Source organism: Jaculus jaculus, chromosome 2 (genome assembly GCF_020740685.1).
Source record: "Jaculus jaculus isolate mJacJac1 chromosome 2, mJacJac1.mat.Y.cur, whole genome shotgun sequence".
Lineage (NCBI taxonomy): Eukaryota > Metazoa > Chordata > Mammalia > Rodentia > Dipodidae > Jaculus > Jaculus jaculus.
This window is the reverse complement of record NC_059103.1, coordinates 48,814,528-48,837,348: the sequence shown is the minus strand read 5'-3', so window position 1 is coordinate 48,837,348 and position 22,821 is coordinate 48,814,528. Positions and strand designations below refer to the sequence as shown.

Here is a 22,821-nt window from a genome sequence, read left to right as displayed (position 1 = left end):
GAGTTTGTCATTCTCCAGACCACATAGCCAGGAGCGAGTCCCCCAAGGCACACAGAGAACTGGGCCACCAGAAGTCAACACGTGTCTCTGCTCCTGCCACTGCTGAGACCAGGAAGGTGGGTGTCCTATGTGGGAAGGTGACAGGTCTTCTCCGGGCTTGCCTCTCATGGAACACGCAGGTCTTCACGCTGACTGCTCAGTTTCACCAGTTCCACAAATCACAGTTCTCTAAGGACAGCTACACTCTTGGACTCTAGAAAAGTCGCTTCTAAATTATCCACAGAGTTGAACCAGGATAAACATGCTTGTAAATATATATTTTAAAGCCCACTTGTAAACCCAAGCCAAGTTCCCAGCCATTCACAGTTTCTAACAATTAATTTATATGAATTTTTTGTCTATTTTTATTTATGTATTTGAGAGCGACAGAGAGAAGGAGGCAGAGAGAGAGAGAGAGAATGGGCACTCCAGGACTTTCAGCCAGTACAAATGAACTCCAGATGTGTGCACCCTCTTGTGCATCTGGCTAACATTGGTCCTGGGGAATCAAGCCTCGAACCGGGGTCCTTAGGCTTCACAGGCAAGCTCTTAACCACTAAGCCATCTCTCCAGCCTTATATGAATTTTCACCTTAGCTAGCACAGACATTTGTATGAAGGTGAAAGTGTACACTCAGTACCAGAGAGCAAGAGAAGACACCTTCTGGTTAAGTTTATTCATCTACTCACTCAGGAGACAGATTTCCTCAGCTTTGTATGTGTCAAGGATGAAGTTAAGTGTTGGATGCTTACTGGTCAAGAAATGAGCCAGAAAGATCCTTGTGACTGGAGTCTGCCATGTACCAGAGAGATAGGGAGAAGTAGTGCATAGAGAATGAAGTTCAGAGATTTTTAGGAACTGATGACTTCTGGAGAGAAGAGATTCAGTGGACCACAGAATGCGGGTACAGTTGGGAATGCCATATGAAAGAGGATTGTTCCAGTCTCTTATTACTGGTACAAAACACCAGACGAGCTGTGCATGGTAGGCACACCTTTAATCTCAGCACTTGGGAGACAGGAGGATTGCTGTGAGTTCAAGGTCAGCCTGAGACTACATAGTGAATTCCAGGTCAGCCGTGGTTGCAGTGAGACCCTACCTTGAAAAAAGGAAGAAAGAAATTGTATGAGCGCACAATCTAATGCTATTTGCCAATATAAAGGCCAAAGTTCTGATATGCATGGTAACCTGGGTAGGCCTTAAAGACATTATGCTGTGTGAAAGAAGCCAGGCTCAAAAGGTTACATGAGGGACGCTTCCGCGTGTGAGAAATGTCCAGACCCCAAACATGCACACCGGTGGTTCCCAGAAGCCGGGGTCAGGGGCCGAATGAAGAGACTGCCAATGGGCACAGTTTCTTTAAGGGATGATGAAAATGTTCTCAGATAACTGTGATGCCAACTCTAGGGCAGTAGCAGTTACCTTCTTGATTATGGGATAAGACATCTAACCCAAAGCAGCCAATTGAAGGAAAGGGTTTATTTTGGTTTACAGTCTTGTGGGGAGGGGAGTTTCATCATGGCTGAACATGAGGTTGGCTCACATCTTCTTCACATATCCGGGTGGAAGTCGTTCACATCCTCCAGCAAGGCTTCACCAGCTGGGAATTGAGCATAAGGCTTTATTGCAAACACAGGAGGTTACAAGGGGCACTTTACATCCAAACTGTTCCAAGTACCATTCTAAAAAAAAAAAAAACATTTAATTATATATATATATATACATATGTATATGTATATATATATAATATATTAATTATATATTATAATATATATTAATTATAATATATATTAATTACATATATATATATCTTACAAATCATTATGAAGAGCATGCAAGACATTTGGCTTTTCTAAACGGAATACTTCCTTCCCATATGTGAGTTGTCTATTACTAGACTCACAGCTTCTGGATTACAGAGGAATTACAAAGGAGCTGGGGATCGCTTTATAAGGTCGCGTATATGTAGAATCCTGAATCCTCTGATGCCTCCAGTGCATAGCAAGGTGTGGCATTTCCAAAACTCTTACTTTTCTGGTTTCTCAAAAACTTCATGGCTACACTTCCCCCACAGAAGCCCAGCATGCTTTATTCACTCCCACTAAGAAAGTCGTCTGACAGTTCTAGGGTGCATATGCGTGTAGTTGTCCATTGATATGAAATGACTGTGGGCGTGCACTCACGTTGTCAATCCTGGTCTCCTCTTACCCCTCCGCTTGGTCCCCTGGTCCTTCCCGTTTGGTTAGCTGGCGGGTGTGGGCTGATGGCCACTGTGGGGGTGAGTGTGGTTGGAGTGATTCCAGACCCCATCACCACCCCTGAAAACCAGTAGAGCCTGAAGAGTGAAGGGTTTGTTCCCATGGATGTTGCTAGAATCCTCCTGCTCAGAGCTGCCACACAACCCTTAAGGGGCACCTCGGAGCTGCCACACACACTCGTTGCTGATTCTGCTCCCTCCCTTTTGCTTTCTCTGGCAAGTTTTTTGGTGCACTCTGTCATTCCTCACTCCCTCTCCAGCTGTCAGTGTTCAAGTCCGGACATGAATTTTTTTGTTGTTCTTTTGTTTTTGAGGTAGAGTCTCACTCTGCTCCAGGCTGGCCTGGAATTCACCATGGAGTCTCAGGGTGGCCTCGAACTCACGGGCGATCCTCCTACCTCTGCCTATGAATTTTAATTTGAGATCTTTCCCAAAATGCCAGAGGCCCCCTGACACCCAGGAACCTGCATGATGTGGTCACCATGAATGGTTAGAATCCCCTTGTCTATCCTTTGTACTGTGGCCATGCTCGTGACACGCACCTGCCTTTCTCACATTGAGAACCCCGGGCCTCTCTCTTCTAACCCAGCACCTCACGTGCTCTTTAGTTGTATCTGGAATCCAGATCTCACACTGGGCGGCCGCCCCTTCCCCATGTGCCTCCTCTGTGCCCATCTCGCTAAATCTATAAGGCCTTGCCCAGCACCACCAAAGGACCCTCATGGAACTGCTCAGTCTCCTTTCTTCACGACACCTGGGCCTGCATCTTTGAGCCGTGTACTATACACTGCTCAGTCCTGGATATAATGTCACCTCTGCCCAGAAATACTGTACACTGCAACCTCTGCGTTACATCTCTTGAGACAAAAGTGACAACTAGGCCTTAGTAATCAGAGCCAAGAACCCACCCATGGGTATGGGGAGATGGCTCCGTGGTTAAAGGTACTCATCTGCAAAGCTTGTCCACCCAGGTTTGATTCCCCAGAACCCACATCAAGCTAGACTCAAAGAGGCACATATGACTATCATTCATTTGCAACAGAAGGAGACCCTGGTATACACACACACACACACACACACACACACACACACACACACATATAAATAATTTAAAAAAAAAAAACACCTAACTGGACATCAAAATAAAAGAGAGACTGATTGAGAGGTGGAGGGAATATGATAGAGAGTGAAGATCCAAAGGGGAAAGTAGAGGGAGAGAGGGAATTACCATGGGATATTGTTTACAATTATGGAAGTTGTCAATTTGAAAAAAAAAAAAAAAACAGAGGCTGGAGACATGGCTTAGTGGTTAAGCGCTTGCCTGTGAAGCCTAAGGATCCTGGTTCGAGGCTCAATTTCCCAGTACCCGCAAAAGCCAGATGCACAAGGGGGTGCATGTGTTCGTTTGCAGTGTCTGGAGGTCCTGATGCTCCCATTCTCTCCCTCCCTCCCTCCCTCCCTCCCCCTCTCTCTCTCTCTCTCTCTCTCTCTCTCTCTCTCTCTCTCTCTCTCTCTCTCTCTGCCTCCTTCTCTCTCTGCCACTCTCAAATAAATAAAAATAAAAACAAACCCTAGCTGGGTTTGAATGCAAGTATTCAGATAAAAAAAGTCAATGTGCAGCGACTGTAGCATGTTGTACACTTAGGAAAAAATAGATCCCAGATTCTGTAGTCCTTGTCAGTAGGAATATGGCAGACCCACCTCTAGACATTACCTTTAAATTGGACCTTATTCCCCCGAAGAAGGAATCTCCTTTCCCCATGCTGTCCCCCAGCACATAGACAGAGAAGCTTCAGGGTGACTCAGAAAACCAGGAGCAAGAATAATACCTTCAAATGTTACGTAATTCAAACTTGATGTTGTGAGGAGAGCTTTTGATAGGTACCGGCACATTGTCTGAGAGTGAAGACTAAAGTCGTGACTCTCAGTCTCTTTCCCTAATGAAAATACCTAATTACTTTATTTCTGGTCCCACACAAATAAGTTTCCCTTGTGAGTCTCTTTAGTGTGCTGTGACTGCACAATTTTCTCAGAGAATGAGGATTTTACAGAGTATCTTAGGATTGTTAGGAGTGGGAGTGTTGTGAAAAGTTTCAAAAGCTAAAAAACTTATTTTGTGGAGAAAAGGTAGTTAAGGAAAATTACGTGTTCCCATCACTACAGGGCAGATTTATTTTATTTAGTTCTCCGCTATGGGTCATGGATCTGGTGATTAACTACAGTTATTAGGGGAAACTGTAATTTGGAAGTAAGGGATAGAATCTTAAAGTATCTTTTATTAACTTTTATTTTTATTTATTTGAGAGAGAGAGAGAGGCAAAGAGAGGGAGAGAGAGAATGGACACGCCAGGGCTACTGCAGATGAATTCCAGACCCATGCACCCCTTGTGCATCTGGCTTATGTAGGTCCTGGGGAATTGAACCAAAGTCCTTTTGGCTTTACAGGCAGATGCCTTAACCACTAAGTCATCTTTCCAGCCCTAAAGTATCTTTTAGAAAAGTGTAAGAGCAGGGGCTGGAGAAGCGACTTAGTGGTTAAAAGTACTTGTTTACAAGGTCTGATGGCCTGGGTTCAGTTCCCCAGCACTCATATAAAGCTAGATTTACAAAGTAGCACCTACTTCTGGAGTTCATTTACAGCAGCAGAAGGTCCTGGTGTGCCCACTCCCAATCTCCCACCCAAGACCTTGAAAATAAAAATGTTTCTAAAAAGTGTAAGAGCATGGGGTTGGAGAGATTGCTTAGTGGTTAAGGCACATGCCTATGAAGTCTAAGAATCCAGGTTCGATTCCCCAGTACCCACATAAACCAGATGCACATGGTGGCATATGCATCTGAAGTTCGTTTGCTAGAGACCCTAATGTGTCCACTCTCCCTCTCTATCTGACTCCTCCCTCTCTTTCTCTCTTAAATAAATAAATAAAATACTCAAATAAATATTTTTTAAGTGTAAGAACAACCCAGACTGTGAGCTGGCCATGGTGATTATTATTGTCCCTTGGCTCAGTCCTCCTATGCCTTGGATCTGCTTGAAATTCTCCTGCCTCAGAACAGAAATGTCTTAAAAGTTATTAAAAATAGTAGGTAAAAATAGCAAGTTTGCAAAAACAAGATCTAGGGCTGGAGAGATTGCTTAGTGGTTAAGGCACTTGCCTGCAAAGCCTAAGAACCCAGGTTCAATTCCCCAGTACCCACATGAGCCAGATGCACAAAGCGGTGCATGCATCTGGAGTTCCTTTGCACTGTCTAGAGGCTCTGACACGCTCATTCTCCCTCTCTCTCTCTTTCTATCTGCCTCTTTCTGACTCTCAAATAAAAATATTTTTAAAAAACAAGATCTATGGGGGGGAGAGGGAGGGAATTACCATGGGATTTTTTTTTATAATCATGGAAAATGCTAATAAAAATTTAAAAAAAAAAACAAGATCTAACAAGAGACCAATTGTATTTCTATGTACTAGCCAAGAAAACATCTAAAAATGAAAAAAAAATTAAATGCATTAAAAATAATATCTAAGGGGCTGGAAGCCTAAGGATCCTGGTTTGAGGCTCAATTCCCACATAAGCCAGGTGCACAAGGTGGTGCATGCTTCTAGAGTTCATTTGTAGTGCCTGGAGGCCCTGGTGTACCCATTCTCTCTCTCTGCCTCTTTCTCTCTCTGTCTGTTGCTCTCAAAGAAACAAATAATAATAATAATAATAATATCCAAGCCAGACATGGTGGTGCATGCCTTTAATCCCAGCACTCAAGAAGCAGAGGTAGGAGGAGGCCATGAATTAGAGGCCACCCTGAGACTACATAGTGAATTCCACATATATATATCCAAAAAGTTTACATAGGAAGACTTTTAATGAAAAATGCAAAAGATCTATCAGTTGAAAGCCATAAAATACTATGGCAAGAATTTAAATGATGAGTAAATAAATAGCGATACTATGTTCATGCATTAGAAGACCCGTGATTGGGCTGGGGAGATGACTCAGCCGTAAACGTGTTTGCTTCATAAGCTCGAGAACCTGACTTCGATCTGCAGCATGCAGGTAAAAAGCCATGCATGACAGTCCGTGCCTGTAACCCCAGCACTGAAAGGAGTGGGCACAGAGGATTGCTGCAGCTCCTTGGTCAGCCAGTTGAACTGCAAAACAGAAAGCCCCAGGTGGTGAGAGACTCCATCTCAAGGAAGTAAGGTGGAAGAGCAGGAGAGGAGGCCAGGGACTGACCCCTCCTCTGGGCTCTGCATGCATGTGCATGGAGGCACTCACATTTGCATATGCCCCACCCACACAGACTCGTGATGAAGGTGGAAACTCTCCCCAGAGGGACCTAGGGATTCAGTGCAACAGCAGCCAAAAATACCAACAAGCTAATTCTAAAATGTTGGGGCTGGAAAGATGGCTTAGCAGCTAAGGCATTTGCCTGCAAAGCCAAAGGACCTCGGTTCGATTCCTCAGTGCCCATGTAAGCCAGAGGCACAAGATGGCACATGTGTCTGGAGTTCATTGGCAGTGGCTAAAGGCCCTGGTGCACCCATCCTGTGTGTGTGTGGTTGTGTGTGTGTGTGTGTGTGTGTGTGTGTGTGTGTGTCTGCCTACTTCCCTCTCTCACTCTCTCAAATAAGTTAAATTTTTTAATTCTAAAATTTTATGTAAAAAATTTTTAAAAGAACAGAGAGAATAGCCCAAACCCACAGGCCCTGTGTCCAACTCCAGAGCCAATAAAAAGAGAGGAAAAAAACTACCTAGATTTAAGATTACTAGAAAGCCACAATCACACACGAGACAGTCTGGTGTGGACATTAAAATGATGGCGGCCACAGGTCAGTGGGATAGACTGAAAACGGTGAAGTCCATAGATCAATAGGGCAGAATTGAGGCCCAGAAACAGATCCAGGAGTTTAGACAAAGGGGTCAAAGCAATTCAACTGAGAAAGGATAAGCTTTTCTCCAAATATGCTGAGAGGGCAGATTTTCTATGGTAAGAAAAATACAAATAAAAACAAAAGCAAGGGGCTGGAGAGATGGCTTAGTGGTTAAGGCACTTGCTTGCTAATCCTAAAGACCCAAATTCGATTTTCCAGGACCCACGTAAGCCAGATGCACAATGTGGCGCATGTATCTGGAGTTTGGTTTGCAGTGGCTGGAGGCCCCGGTGCACCCATTATCTCCCTCTCCCTCCCTCCTCCCCCCTCTCTCTCATATAAATAAAAATAAAATAAAAAGCAAATATTGACCCTTCCCTCATGCCATACCCCAAAATTAACTCACCTAGATCAAGATGTAAACTATAAGAGCTAATACTATAAAACTTAGAAAAAAACATGGAAGATGATTTTTTTTTAATTTCAGTTATCCATAGACTTCTTTGATAGGTCAAACACACACACACACAAAAACCCGAGTTCTTAAAAGAAAATAAAAGTTGGTCAATTCAACATCATCAAAAATTTAAAACATTTTTCATCCATAAGAGAAGACATTAGCAAACTGTGTAGCTATGAAGTGATTTGAATCCAGATAATATTTTACTTAGTTAGTTTGTTTATTTGTTTTTCAAGGTAGAGTCCTGCTCTAGCCCAGGCTAACCTGGAATTCACTATGTAGTCTCAGGCTGACCTCAAACCTGTGGCAATCCTCCTACCTCTGTCTTCCAAGTGCTGGGACTAAAGGCGTGCGCCACCACGTCCAGATGATGGGTTTTCAATCTTTCACTCTTGTTAAAAAAGTAAATACATAAACTAATCCTAGTGCCTTGCACCTACTTACAAATGTTGAGTGTACTGGGGAGATGGCCCAGTCATTAAAGGCACTGGCTTGCAAAGCCTGCCAGCTCAGGTGCAGTTCCCCAGCACCCACATAGAGCCAGATGCACAAAGTGGCACATGCATCTGGAGTTCATTTGCAGTGGCAAGAGGGCCTAGAACATTCATACTTTATCTCTGCTTACAAATAAATAAAAATGTTTTTGAAGTAAAAAAATAAATAAATAGGGCTGGAGGAGATGGCTTAGTGGTTAAGCACTTACCTGTGAAGCATAAGGACCCAGTTCGAGGCTCAACTCCCCAGGACCCACGTTAGCCAGATGCGCAAGGGGGCACACGCGTCTGGAGTTCGTTTGCAGTGGCTGGAAGCCCTGGCACGCCCATTCTCTCTGTGTGTCTCTCTCTCTGCCTCTTTCTCGCTCTGCCGCTCTCAAATAAATAAATAAATAAATAAACAATTTTTTTAAAATTAAATAAATAAACTAAGGGGCTGAGCAAATGGCATAGTTGTTAAAGGCACTTGCTTGCAAAGCCCGCTGGCCCAGGTACAATTCCCCAGCCACCTACATAAAACCTAACAGGCACTCCCTTGCAGCAACAAGAGATCCTGACATGCCCACACATCCACACAAATACATAAGTTCAATTAAATAAAACTCAGTTATCAGAAAGCAGTCCATTTTTCAGTGGACAAGGTGTTTGAACAGACATTCAAAAGAAGACATGTGAGAAGGCAGAATTGGTAATACATAACTGTAATCCCAGCACTTGGGAGGTTGAAACAAGAAAAGTGTGAGTTTGAGGCAAGCGTAGCAAATTCCAGGTCAGCCTGAGCCATATTGTCAGTTTGCCCTCGCTGTTTCCTGTGGCTCAAGGGAGTTCCATGAATCAGAGCACAGGAAGCTAGGTGGACTCAGAGCATGCCTTTAGTCCAGGTTTGACCATTTTCTAATCAAGTAAATGTGAGAAATGTGATGTCTACCCTCTTCTCATTTTATCATCTAAAACCCAGGAACTGAATCACACCCCCCTCCACCCCGGAGAGTTGTTAGACACAGAAGAGACCTGGCACCCAAGACCCTTAGAAGACTCTTGCCTGGACCATAATGGGCAGCAGTGAGGGTGGGGCCTGACCTCATTTTCTTCTGTGTCATTGTCGGCCTGCTAGGCGTACTTCGTGCTAGAGAGGGTGTTGGCTAAGCCGACGTTGCTCGGTGGGTTAATCGGTGGGTTTAGTCTCAGGGTAGAAGGAATTCTCACATAGTTTCTGAAAGCTGTTCTGAAATAGGATTTTTCCGTACTCATGGATTCTATACCTAAGAACTCAACCAATCATGAATCATAAATATTAAAGGAGGCTAGGCTGGGGAGATGGCTCGGAGGCACTTGTTGCATAGCCTGCTGGCCAGGGTTCGGTCCCCCAGTATCCATGTAAAGCCAGGGGCACACAATGAGGCATGCATCTGGAGTTCATTCGCAGTGGCTGGAGGCCCTGGTGTGCTCATTCTCATTTATATTCATATTCCCTCTCTCCCCTTGAAAATAAATAAATACTTTTAAAAAAATACTAGAGGAGCTGGGCGTGGTAGTGCACAACTTTAATTCCAGCACTTGGGAGACAGAGGTAAGAGGATCGCTGAGAGTTGGAGGCCACCCTGAGACTACATAGTGAATTCCAGGTCAGCCTGGACCAGAGTGAGAACCTACCTCGGGGGAGAAAAAAAAATACTAGAGGAAAAACCAACTGTACTGAATATATAGTCTTTCTTCTTATCTTTATCCCCCTCCAACAATACAGTATAGCAACTGTTTACATAGCATTTAGCATCGTTTTGTTATAAGACATCTAGGCCAGGCGTGGTGGCGCATGCCTTTAATCCCAGCACTTGGGAGGCAGAGGTAGGTGAATCACCACCATGAGTTCGAGGCCACCCTGATATTACATAATTCCAGGTCAGGTTGGGCTAGAGGGAAACCCTACCTCATAAAAAAGAGAGAGAGAGAGAGAGAGAGAGAGGGAGAGAGAGAGACATCTAGAAGTGGACTACAGATGTGACTCATTCAGCAGTGTTTGGCAAGCATGCATGAACCCCTGGGTTCGATCCCCAGCACTGCATAAAGTGAATGTTGTGGCACAAGCCTGTAACCCCAGGACTTGGGAGGTGGAGGCAGGATCAGAAGTTCAAGGGCATCCTCAGCTACATAGCAAATTCAAGGCCGGGCCTAAGCTACATGAAACCATGTCTCAAAAGGGAAGAAATGGGGTGCTGGGAAAATCGTTCAGCAGTTAGGGGCACTTGCTTCCAGCACAGCTTCAATTCTTTAGTATCCATGTAAAGCCAGATGTGCAAGGTGGCACGCATGCATCTAGAGTTTGTTTTCAGCAGCTGGAGGCCCATGCTTTCTCTCTGTGTGTGTCTCTTTCTCATTCTCCTTCTCCTCTCAAATTTTAATTTTTTAAATAAGGAAGGGAGGGAGGGAGAGAAAAAGTCACGCGGTCAGTAAGATTGAAAAGACAGGTAATATGTAAGAAGCAGGTGTAATCTACAGGAGTAGTGATGGCAGTAACAGGAATGTTTTCTGTAAGTCATTCTAGAACGAATATTGTGCGATGACCATCAAATGCAGCATCCTCGCTACTCAGTGACAAGTCCCACAGTGCAGGGCTGTTGAAGAATGCTGCCACAGGAGAGAAACACAGACACGCGCCTGCGGCGTGAGCCCTGGAGCTCAAGGACCAGGCATTATTACATGACCTGCGTCTCAATAAATGGGAAAGACGCCGGGCGTGGTGGCGCACGCCTTTAATCCCAGCACTCGGGAGGCAGAGGTAGGAGAATAGCCGTGAGTTCAAGGCCACCCTGAGACTACAGAGTTAATTCCAGGTCAGCCTGGACCAGAGTGAGACCCTACCTCGAAAAACAAAACAAACAAACAAAAAAAATAAATAAATGGGAAAGACGTATTTGATTTTTTATTTCAAAGTGGAAGGTGTATTCCAAGCGTGAATAATCAAACAGCGATTTGTACTTAGAAATTATGCAAGAAATGGGATTTGTATGCTTGTTGTTGTCATTTGTTTATTTCCATTTTAAAGCCATTATGAAGATTTTATAACAAAAAAGAAAAGTTAAAGGCCAGGCGTAATGGCACACGCCTTTAATCCTAGCACTTAGGAAGGAGAGGTAGGAGGATTGCTGTGTGTTCAAGGCCAGCCTAGAACTACAGAGTTCCGCATCAGCTGGGGCTAGAGTGAAAAAAACAGCAATCAAACTTAATATTCTGAGAATGGTAAGTGTCGAGTATGCTCGTAATATAAAGGTAATGGGAGGCAGCATTGTCAGAAGAACGGGTTATGAGTATGATGGGGAGTGGTTAAGAATATAGCTTTTGCTTTCAATTTTACTTTTAAATTTTGATTTAAAGCTCACATTTATGCTTTTAAAATTTTAGAGCCTTGGGGCTAGAGAGATGGCTTAGCCATTAAGGCACTTGCCTGCAAAGCCTAAGAACCCAAATTCAATTCCCCAGTACCCATGTAAAGTCAGATGCACAAGGGGGCACATCTCTATCGACTTCTTTCTCTCTCTCATTCTTGTCTGTCTCTCAAATAAGTAAATAAAACATTTTAAAACAGCCAGGAGTGGTGGCGCACGCCTTTAATCCCAATACTCAGGAGGCAGAGGTAGGAGGATCCCTGTGAATTCAAGGCCACCCTGAGACTACATAGTGAATTCCGGGTCAGTCTGGGCTAGAGAGAGACCCTACCTCGAAGAAAAGAAAAATAAATAAATAAAACAATTTAAAGCCTTGTTTGTCTTTAAAAAAAAAAAGGTTTAAATTTTATATAATGCAACTCAAATCTCTTTTTCAAAAAGTAAAAATGGCCATGTGTTGCAATTGCTAAATAAATCTCAAGTCAATTCTCAGTTATATAGAAAAGAATAAGCATATTGGGTTGGGAAGATGGGTAAGTCTATCAGGCAAGCCACACAGGCATGAGGAGTTGAGTTCGTGCTTCTCAGCCCAGTGCTGGGGGCCAGAGATAAGAGGGTCTCTAGGGCTTGCTGAACTGCTTGTCGAGCCAAAGCAGGGAGCTCCAGGTTCAATGAGAGAACCTGTCTCAAAAAGTAGGGGGCTGGAGAGATGGCTTAGCGGTTAAGTGCTTGCCTATGAAGCCTAAGGACCCCGGTTCAAGGCTCGGTTCCCCAGGTCCCACGTTAGCCAGATGCACAAGGGGGCGCACGCATCTGGAGTTCGTTTGCAGAGGCTAGAAGCCCTGGCGCGCCCATTCTCTCTCTCTCCCTCTATCTGTCTTTCTCTCTGTGTCTGTCACTCTCAAATAAATAAATAAATAAATTTTTAAAAAATTTAAAAAAAAAAAGTAGGGTAGCGAGTGATTGAAGCAGACAGCTGACATCAACCTCTGGCCTTCGCACACATGCAGACGTGTGCGCACACATTCCTACATACTCATGCAAAAACGAAAAAGAAATGTCACATAACCACATTTCTTTTCATGCTATCCATTCTGATGCCCAAAAAAGGCTACATTTCACTGCAAATACCCTTTTCTTTTCAGACACAAACATATGCATGCAACACTGAAATTATTTTCATTTAGTATTATTCATCTTAGTTACTAATGGCAGCAACACTAAATTTGTTCTTCACAGGAACTTCCCAGTTATTTTAGAAAAATGTGTGAGAATTATAGGGAAGGGAAAAACTTTTTCCTTTATCCTCATATGTGAAGTGACTGGAGACTACGAATTAAACTGACAAGCAAATTAACAGAAGAAAAGGTATATAAATTTTATTCACCATGTAGTGGTGTTCTCTCACTGTAGCCCAGGAATTCACTCTGTAGCCCCAGACTCCTTCAAACTCACAGTGATCCTCCTACCTCTGCCTCCTGAGTGCTGGGATTAAAGGTGTGTGCCACCACACTTGACTTTTGTTGTTGTCATTGTTGTAATGTTAACTTTATGTGTACAGAGGCATCACACAAAAGAAATGAAATTGGACTGGAGGGATGGATTAGTGGTTAAGGCATTTGCCTGCAAAGCCAAAGGACATAGGTTTCATTCCTCAGGACCCACGTTAGCCAGATGCACAAGGTGGTACACGCGTCTGGAGTTAGTTTGCAGTGGCTGGAGGCCCTGGTGTGCCCATTCTCTCTCTCTCCCTCTCCCTCCTTCTCTCTCTCCCTCCCTCCCTCCCTCTCCCTCCCCCCCCTCTTTCTCTGTCAAATAAATAAAAATAAAATATTTTTTAAAAAGAAATGAAATTCCAGAAGCAGCAGTTGGAGCCAAGGGCTTACATACCATCTTAATAAAGGACAAAAAAATTGTGATGTGCCCAGGAAATCTATGGGGAAAACTGATGAATAATGTGCTGTTTCAGTAGGTTTGTTTGTACTAACTCAGGTTGGTGCCAGATTTCTGTCTCTGGTGATAAGAGTCACTTTCTCACCCTGGCTCAGGAAAGGAGTGTGGGATAAATTCTACCCTTCTTTTTTTTTTTAATTTTTTTTTTTTTATTTGAGAGAGACAGACACAGAGAGAAAGACAGATAGAGGAAGAGATAGAGAATGGGCGCGCCAGGGCTTCCAGCCTCTGCAAACGAACTCCAGACGCGTGCGCCCCCTTGTGCATCTGGCTAACGTGGGACCTGGGGAAGCGAGCCTCGAACTGGGGTCCTTAGGCTTCACAGGCAAGCGCTTAACCGCTAAGCCATCTCTCCAGCCCGATTCTACCCTTCTTTGAGGCAAAAAGAGGGATGGCAGAGAGTGCTCGTACCTACTGTTCCTCAACTGCCTTCAGCTCAAAATAGCTTACACCAACCTCCATAGTCTGACCCATCCTGACCTAGTCTGGCTCCAGACAGATGTTCAGTTAGAGCTCAATATGCTGCACTGGCTGACATCTCATGACTTCACAGACTCTTTGCATCCATTTGTCTGTATATTCTAGGCTTGGATGGTACTATGGGCTTTTTTTTTTTTTCTTGATCATTTCATACATGTATAGAATGTATCTTGATCATATTCTCCTATGATTTTAAGTCTTCTAGAAATAATATTGAAATAAAACGATAGAGCATCAGAGATTTGCTTCAAAATAACAAAGCCAGAGTAAAGAGGGATAGAATGTCAAAGAAAGAAAACTGTGCTCATGGATGTAAACAGTGATCAGTGGGCACCTGAGGGTTTATTCTCTCTGATAAGCCTGCGGTTTTCTCTAGTAAAACACTGAAGAGAGCACAGTGGAGCAGCCCTGGACTAGAATGTGCAAGGCCCTGGGATTCGTCCCCAGCACAAAGAAAGAAAGGAAAAAGAGAGAGGAAGAAAGGAAAGGAGGCAGTGACCCTAGAATTTTCTATGAAGCGTTTTAGGACCCCTTGAAAAATAATCTGATGGAAAAGCCAGACATGGTGTCACACACATTTAATCCCAGCATTTGGGAGGTCGGGGTAGGGGGGTGGCCATGAGTTCAAAGCTAGCCTGGTCTACAGAGTTTCAGGTCACCCTGGGGTTAGAGTGAGACCCTAATTTGAAAATAATAATAATAGGGCTGGAGAGATGGCTTAGCGGTTAAGCGTTTGCCTGTGAAGCCTAAGGACCCCGGTTCGAGGCTCGGTTCCCCAGGTCCCACGTTAGCCAGATGCACAAGGGGGCGCACGCGTCTGGAGTTCGTTTGCAGAGGCTGGAAGCCCTGGCGCGCCCATTCTCTCTCTCTCCCTCTATCTGTCTTTCTCTCTGTGTCTGTCACTCTCAAATAAATAAATAAATAATTTTAAAAAAATAATAACAACAACAACCTGATGAATACATGACCAAATTGTAATATATTTATATATTGCAGTTCCCAATAATAAACAAATAATGCAATGAACCCTCAAAAAAATGAGACCTGTGCATGCTTAGGGACAGTCACATTGGAATATGATTGAAGGACAAAAGGAACCTTGGTAATAAACCAGAAGGGACTCAGCAAGCAAAGAGCAAGCGAGTGGAGTCCTGCGGAGCTAGCCTGTTCTGCCCAGCACCTGTGCTCACAAACGAGCAAGCTAAAGCTGGAAGACTGCTCTTGACTTTGTCCTGAAGCATCTATTTAAAAATGATTCCCCAACACCAAGAAAAATCAAATAAAAACCACCGTGCCCACAATTCCTATTTCACCATTGCTGTCTACAAACACTCCAGAGGGCATGTCTCTAGGTTTTCAGTTTGAGGCCTGCTCTGTGACAGTCCCTCAAAACCTTCAGCTCAGACCTGGAGCCACCTTCTCCCCTGTGAAGTAACTCCAGGTCCCCCCCCCCTCCCCCCCCAGGAGATCTCCCTCCACAGAAAGAGAAAAAGGCTTATTCCAGGGTGGAGCGAGCTGGAACTTAGAATTTTGCAAGTGCATTTTGAGTTGGAGGATGGAAATTCCTGGGCTAAACTGAGAACCCTGCAGTCTGTGGTGTTGGCTTAACAAGATACTGGATCTCTTATATTGGTTTTATCCTATTAGGACTGGATTTTCTGAAGTGAATTACATTAGTAATGTTTCAAAAAATTCTGATTAAAAAAATGAGAGAAGCCTGGCATGGTGGTGCACTCGGGAGGCAGAGGTAGGAAGATCGCCGTGAGTTCAAGGCCACCCTGAGACTACATAGTGAATTCCAGGGTAGCTTGGGTCAGAGTGAGACCCTACCTCGAAAAACCAAAACACAAATGAGAGAAGAAATGGGTTGGAGAGATAGCTTGGCAGTTAAGGTGCTTGCAGGCAAAGCCTAATAACCCAACCTGAGTTCAACTTCCCAGTATCCATGTAAAGCCAGATGCACAAAGTGGTGTATGTGTCTGGAGTTCATTTGCAGTGGCTGGAGGACCTGGCACACCCATTCGCTCCCTCTCCCTCCCTCCCTCCCCGCACCTCTCCTTGAAAATAAATAAAATATTAAAAATGAGAAAAAACACATTATTATATATAAGAAAGGGTGATAGGCTGGGTGTTGGGGTACATGCCTGTAATTTCAGAGATGGAATTAGAGAGATGGCGGCAAGAGGATCAAGGGATTTCAAAAGCATGTTGGACCATAAAGTTCAGACCATGTTTCACAAACAACAAAATGGAACAGAGAGTGCAGGACTGGACAGGATTGTGCAAGATGGGAAGGACAAAGACAGGGAGAGAGAGCAGAGAGGGAAGAAGGAAGGAAAAGAAAGGGGGAAGAGGGAATGAGAATGGTAGGCAATGCATAGTGGATGTAAAAACACAGGTTTTGTGGAGGAAGATGGGTCCCCTGACATCAGCTGTATGCCCTCCAGTGAATCACTGTCCCTGAGCATCGGTGAGCAGTCACCTCTTCAACATTGTGAGAAATAAAGGCGACTTGTGCGTGCTGAAGTATTGTTCACAGTATCTCCAACAAAATAAGAATGGCAGGGAATTCTTAGGTTATTAAGGTCCTTCCTGTGACATATAGGAAATTAGGACCATGTGTTGAGAGAAGCCATTGGGAAGGAGACGAGAAACAGTGACTGGGGCCTAGAATGAAGGCTTGGGCTGCTTGACCAAGGTGAGATGTGGGGTGGGCATGGAGATGTTTGCACAAGACAGAGCCAAGGTGAATCCTGCAAGATTCCTGAACACTGGCGTCTCCGCCAGGGCTGCACCATCATCAGCCTCCCCTGGTCCAGGCTGTGGCTCTCAGCTGCTTATTGGCCAGGAGGGTGGTACAGGACTGGGCAGAGCAGGGCATGCTCAGGGAGGCCAGCGCTTCACCAGGCTCCCAGGGCCTTTGCTGGCAACAGTTCTATCCCCTGTTGGATCTCCAACCCCACCCATTAGTTCATGCTCAGCTTAGGGTCGCGTCAGTGGCTGGCTGCTGTCACCACCACCCGTGGTTTGAATCCTCCAGTAATGTGCATCTGTTGCCTTTATTTCTGTTCCTGCCCCTCAGCTCTGTTGCCTTTCCCGAATCCAAGAAACCAGATAAAGGGACCACTGCCCTTCACCCTCATGAACCAGGTTTGGCTTGAGTCTCGCTAGGCACTTGTTTTTAAAACTACCCTCATGAATGATTCTTCTGTAGACTCTTATAAAATATACCTTGGAGGCTGGAGAGATTGCTTAGTGGTTAAGCGCTTGCCTATGAAGCCTAGGGACCCCAGTTCGAGGCTGGATTCCCCAGGACCCACATTAGCCAGATGCACAAGGGGCACACACATCTGGAGTTCCTTTGCAGTGGATAGAGGCCCTGGCGTGCCCGTTCTCTATCTATCTATCTGCTTCTTTCTCTCTCTGTCTGTCGCTCTCAAATAAATAAATGAAAATAAAGTAAAATGTACCTTGGTATCTATGGTTCCTATGTTCAAATCCAGCCAACTTTACTTTTTAATTATTTCTACTTGCAAGCAGAGAAAGAAAGAAAATCGGCATGCAGGGCTTCTTGCCACTGCAAATGAGTTGCACATGCATGAGAACTTTGTGCACCCGTCTTTACATGGATAGTGGGAAATTGAACCTGGGCTGGCAGGCTTTGCAAGCAAGCACCTTTAACCGTGGGGCCATCTCCCAACCCCCACATCTATTTTTACATTAAGTCTGTCATGTGGAGAGAAATCCAGTGTCCCAGAGCTAGTGACATGTAGAACTCCGTCAACATAATGCAGGGATGTTGGATTGCTTTTAGGATGATCTTGATAACAACTAGTGGAAGCAAGTGTGTGTGTGTGTGTGTGTGTGTGTGTGTGTGCGCGCGCGTGCGTGTAAGGAATTGTTTGTTTCTTTAATGATGACTTAGACTCCCTTACTGGACTGATGGCAAAATCAGAGGAATGTTCCACAAGAAACACGCATCTAGGGACAGACTAATTGAGGGGCTAGGGTAGTAGAGATGGTCTCTTCTTGGATTTGTCGATGGTGGTCATAGACAGTGTCCTAACACTGTTTCTGATACAAATTATACAATTAGATTTACCAAAAGGTCATAATGCTCAACTCAGGGGGTCTCACTTCTAGTCACCTTCCCAGGATTTTGTCCTCTTTTTTAAAAATTGTTTGATAGCGCTATGGAGTCACGCCCAAGCTTGACGCGTACTAGGCTCATGAGCTGCATTTCCAGGAGAGGTATAGCCCAAACTTCGCTCAGGCTCACGGTCCTCCAGCCTCAACCTCTTCAGCATGTGCTTCCAGCCAGCGCCACCACAGCCAGCCCTGATTTTTGTGTTCATCATTTTGCCTTTTCATATTTCAGAGCTCCTCCTCAGATAGTAGAGGGCCTCTTACCTCGTGGGTCCACTTCCGTATGGGATTGTGAATGGCTAACAACCTGGAATGACCCTGTGTTTGCTCCAGAGAATCTAGGCTGGTGCTTGAAAAAATACGTCATCAGAGGCGTGGAATGTTCATTCCTGGCCTCTTTCTGAGCTGATCTCGGGAGGACCAGCATGCCACGTGAGGGGGGTCTGAGGGCTCCCACAGTGCTTCGTGAACATTCTCACAACTGCTTTTGTATTCAGCAGCTAGTGTGTCCACGTGTCTCCACAGCATTATTAATTCAATTCGAACAATTTTTGAAATACCAGCTTATAAACCTACCTTTTATTTGAGATAATGAAAGCTCTTTCCAGGCCTGGAGCAATGGTTCAGAGGTTAAAGGCACTTGCTGGCAAAGTATGAAAGCCCAGGTTCAGCACCCCAGCACCCTCCTAAAGCCAGTTGCAAAAGGTGACACACAAGCATCTGTCATTCGTTGGCAGTGGCAAGAGACCCTGGCATGCCCACACACATGCACAAATAAAAAATAAATAAATTTTGAAGTTCTTTCCACATGTCCTGCCATAATGGGTGAAATCATACCTCTTAGGTGAACCAAAATTCACAGTTCATATTTTTAGTTAGTTTTAGATGCAAAAAAAAATATGTCATGGCAAATTATTTTTCACAGAGTCAGGCATGGTAGCACAAGCTTGTAATGTCAGCACCAAGAAGTCTGAGGCTGGAGGATCCTGACTCTGAAGATAGCCTGAGCTGTATAGAAAGTTGCAGGCCAGCTTTGTTTACCTTTTCTGAGGGAAGAAAAAAAAAAAAAAAAAAAAAAACTTTTGTCACTAAAAAATGTCATCTTGAAGTTATGGTGGCACATGCCTATAATTCCAAGACTTGGCAGGCAGAAGCAAGAGGATCAGGAATATAAGGCCCATCTGGGCTACATAGTGAGTCCCTGTCTTAAATAAATAAACAGTGCTTCTTTATGTGTCCGACGAGCCAAATTTAATCCTTATGCTTAACTGTGTCTATCCTGATCATGGCTCAAGTAGAAAAGGAAAAGATGAGAGTGAGTGTGGTGGCGCATGCCTTCAATCCCAGCACTGGAGAAGCAGAGGTGAGAGGATCGCCATGAGTTCAAGACCAGATACATAGTGAATTACAGGTCAGCCTGGGCTAGAGTGAGACCCTACCTCGGGGGGTGGGGGGGAGGGAGGGAGAAAGAAAGGAAAGGAAAAGAAAGTGAAAACAAAATAGCTGCCAAGGCAGAACTTAGAATAATCATGTTTTTCCATTGCTCCCATGGCTGTTCTACTTGTTAAGTTACTGTACATTGGTAACCTTAAAGTTGTATCCTCAGCTGTGTTCATGGTTAGTGACTGGCATTCACTTTTGGCTTTCACATTTCATACATGTGAACCGTGTAGTAGGAAGAATACTTGCAAACTGAGCAGCAAAGGCTTTCACCCCTCTGAATCCACCACCTCCATTTTGCTACGTCCTTCGACACGAAGAGGATTTGTTCCCTACCTGCAATTGCTCCTTTGCTTTTCCTCTTTTTACTTTTACTGCTGTGAAAGATTATAACGTGTGTGTTCTCTTGTTTCTCTTTCACTCTGTAGGAGTTCTTTGATCATGTGAAGAAGCTTTGGGACGACGAGGGGGTGAAGGCATGCTTTGAGAGATCCAATGAGTACCAGCTCATCGACTGCGCGCAATAGTAAGTTGTCCCTGAGTGGCTAACAGGCCTCTCTGGGACATAATTGCAATAATGGCTGTGTTTCTTCCCAGTAGTTCTGAAATCTCTTAATGTAGGGAACAGTGGTTAACTTGTTGTTTTATTATTATTATATGCTTGTGTGTGTGTGTGTGCGCGTGTGCACATGTGTGCAGCCAGGGTTTCTCGGCAGTGCAAACAAATGCCAGTCTGGCTTTACATGGGTGGCTGGGCAATTGAACACAGGCAGGCAGGTTTTACAAACAAGTGCCCTTAACTTCTGAGCAGTATCTCCAGCCCCATGGTTAACGTTTGACTACAAAATTAACTTTCTGAATGAGATATGTTTAGTAAATGAAACTGAAAATCCAATAAGAAGCAGGATTTCATAGAATTGAAAAGGTCACTCGTTTTTTAAATTTTTATTTATTTATTTATTTGACACAGAAAGAGGGAGAGAGAGAATTGGCATGCCACAGCCTCCAGCCACTGCAAATGAACTTCAGATGCATGTGCCCCCTTGTGCATCTGGCTAACGTGGGTCCTGGGGAATCGAACCTAGGACCTTTGGCTTTGCAGGCAAGCGCCTTAACCGCTAAGCCATTCCCTCCAGCCCAAGGGTCACTCATTTTATCTGGACTGTTGTTTTCAATTCTTCAATTTTTCTGTCTACATAGGCACATTTTTTAATTATAATGTACATAAATATTCATTACTATATTTTAATTTTGAAGCAAGGGCTTCTACATTAATTTTTTTAATATAAACACTTGTGACCAAAGGCAACCTCCTAAAGCATGTGGTCATTCTTACATTCATTCAAGTATGTGGCAGAAGAATCATGAGTTTGTAACCAACCTGAGTTATATAGAGTGTCTGTCTCAAAAACAGTTTCTACTACTAAATTACATGTTAGGGCAGAAAGTGGACACGACTGGTAATTCCACGCGGCTCGTGACTGTATTGAAGTCCATACGCATTTGTATTGGAAGTTGACATGCCACGTGTACTTTGTCATCCTGTGCTTGTATTGCTTGAACAAAAACTAGCCTTGGAGACCTCACTGGAGCTACTTTCAGTCACAGTAGAAATTTCTTTTTTTTTTTTTTAACAAAAACAGAATTAGCTAACTTATTCTTGTATCAGCATGGTGAAGAATAATGATTTAACTTCAAATGGGATATGGAAGCTAATCTTTTTTAAGAAAAAAGTAGGAGGAGAGATTGCTCAATGGTTAAGCCCACTTCCTGTGTAGTCATGAAGGCCTGAAAGGGCCTAAGGCTGCCCAAGTCAAATCTCCAGGTGCCACATAAACCAGCTGGCCATGGTCACGTGTGCCTAAAGCCCCAAGCCTGCCAGGAAGCAGAGCCCAAGAATCTTCACCCAGTACTACACCCCACTGAGGCGAGCTGATGGGGCTCTACAAGGGCACATACGCATATACACGCTACACACACCACATGACCACTCCACACACACGTGCACGTGCACACACGGGAAAAAGTAAAAATAAATAGATAAAAAATAGTAGGAGTTTAGCAGCAGGCAAGTTGGGATTCAGACAGCAGTTCTGTCCTACCTGCTGCTTGAAGCTTTGGGCAGATTTTTCAGTGGAGAAAACAACAGCACCCAGTCCCATAAAGTTATTACAGAACAAATAAGGAGCTATCCAAACCCTCAGCATAGTGTCTGGTACATAGTAAGCAGTTTCTAACTAGTATGTAACTGAAACTGTGAGGCCCGGAGAGGTGAACAAAGGGTCTCGGGTTCACTTTCCCAGTAACAGACAAGACCACAGGGAAAACGTTGTGATTTCTTTCGCTTCTGTCCTTTAAAATTAAGTGGGGCTGGAGAGATGGCTTAGCGGTTAAGGTACTTGCCTGCAAAGCCAAAAGACCTTAGTTCAATTCCCCAGTACCCACGTAAGCCAAATGCACAAGGTGGCACATGCATCTGCAGTTCGTTTGCAGTGGCTGGAAGCTCTTGGCACGCCCATATTCTCTCTCTCTCTCTCTCTCTCTCTCTCTCTCTCTCTATCTACCTATCTCTCTATCTTTATCTCCCCCCCCCCCTGCCTCTTTCCCTCTCTCAAATAAGTAAATAAAAAATAAAAATAAAATTACAGGGAGCCATAACTAAGAACTGTCTTATGAAAGAGGCTTCAGGCCTAAGGCTAAGACTTCCCTTACGGGCTTCTTAAGAATAAAGTCCCTGTCTTGGTTCCTTAACCCCAGACCTGGCCAAGTCACAAGAACTGTCCACGTGGAGACGTGTGATCCTGACTCTTTATAACTTCCCAGCTTCGCTACTTAACGATCTGAAGTCACATGGGAACTGCCTTGCCCCTTGTCTCTGGAAAACTTTTTCTCTTCTCTGCTCACATTCTGGGATTGAGGGAGGAGGGGGCTCAGAAACAAGTAATATTTCAGTCAATTTGTTAGACCAATATAAGACTGCCAAAATATTTAAGTTGCCAAGTAAATGCTAGAAAAATATCAGCGGCAGTCATCTTCTGTCACTGTCGTGTAAAAGAAAGGATATGGGGCTGGAGAGATGGCCTAGCGGCTAAGCGCTTGCCTGTGAAGCCTAAGGACCCCGGTTCGAGGCTCGGTTCCCCAGGACCCACATTAGCCAAATGCACAAGGGGGCGCATGTGTCTGGAGTTCGTTTGCAGTGGCTGGAGGCCCTGGCGCGCCCGTTCTCTCTCTCTCTCTCTCTCTCTCTCTCTCTCTCCCTCTTTCTCTCTCTCTCTGTCACTCTTAAATAAATAAAAATGAACAAAAAAAT

The 22,821-nt window shown here is 44.3% G+C and overlaps 1 protein-coding gene across 2 annotated transcripts in view; it reads left to right on the top strand.

The window, feature by feature from the left end:
- The window catches only part of Gnal (G protein subunit alpha L), a 194,189-nt gene that overhangs the window by 115,930 nt on the left and 55,438 nt on the right, over positions 1-22,821 (top strand). For both annotated transcript variants that reach the window (XM_045144469.1, XM_045144471.1), the window contains exon 5: positions 19,940-20,037. In XM_045144469.1, coding sequence (XP_045000404.1) covers positions 19,940-20,037 — 98 coding nt within the window. The remainder of the gene's footprint in view (positions 1-19,939; positions 20,038-22,821) is intronic.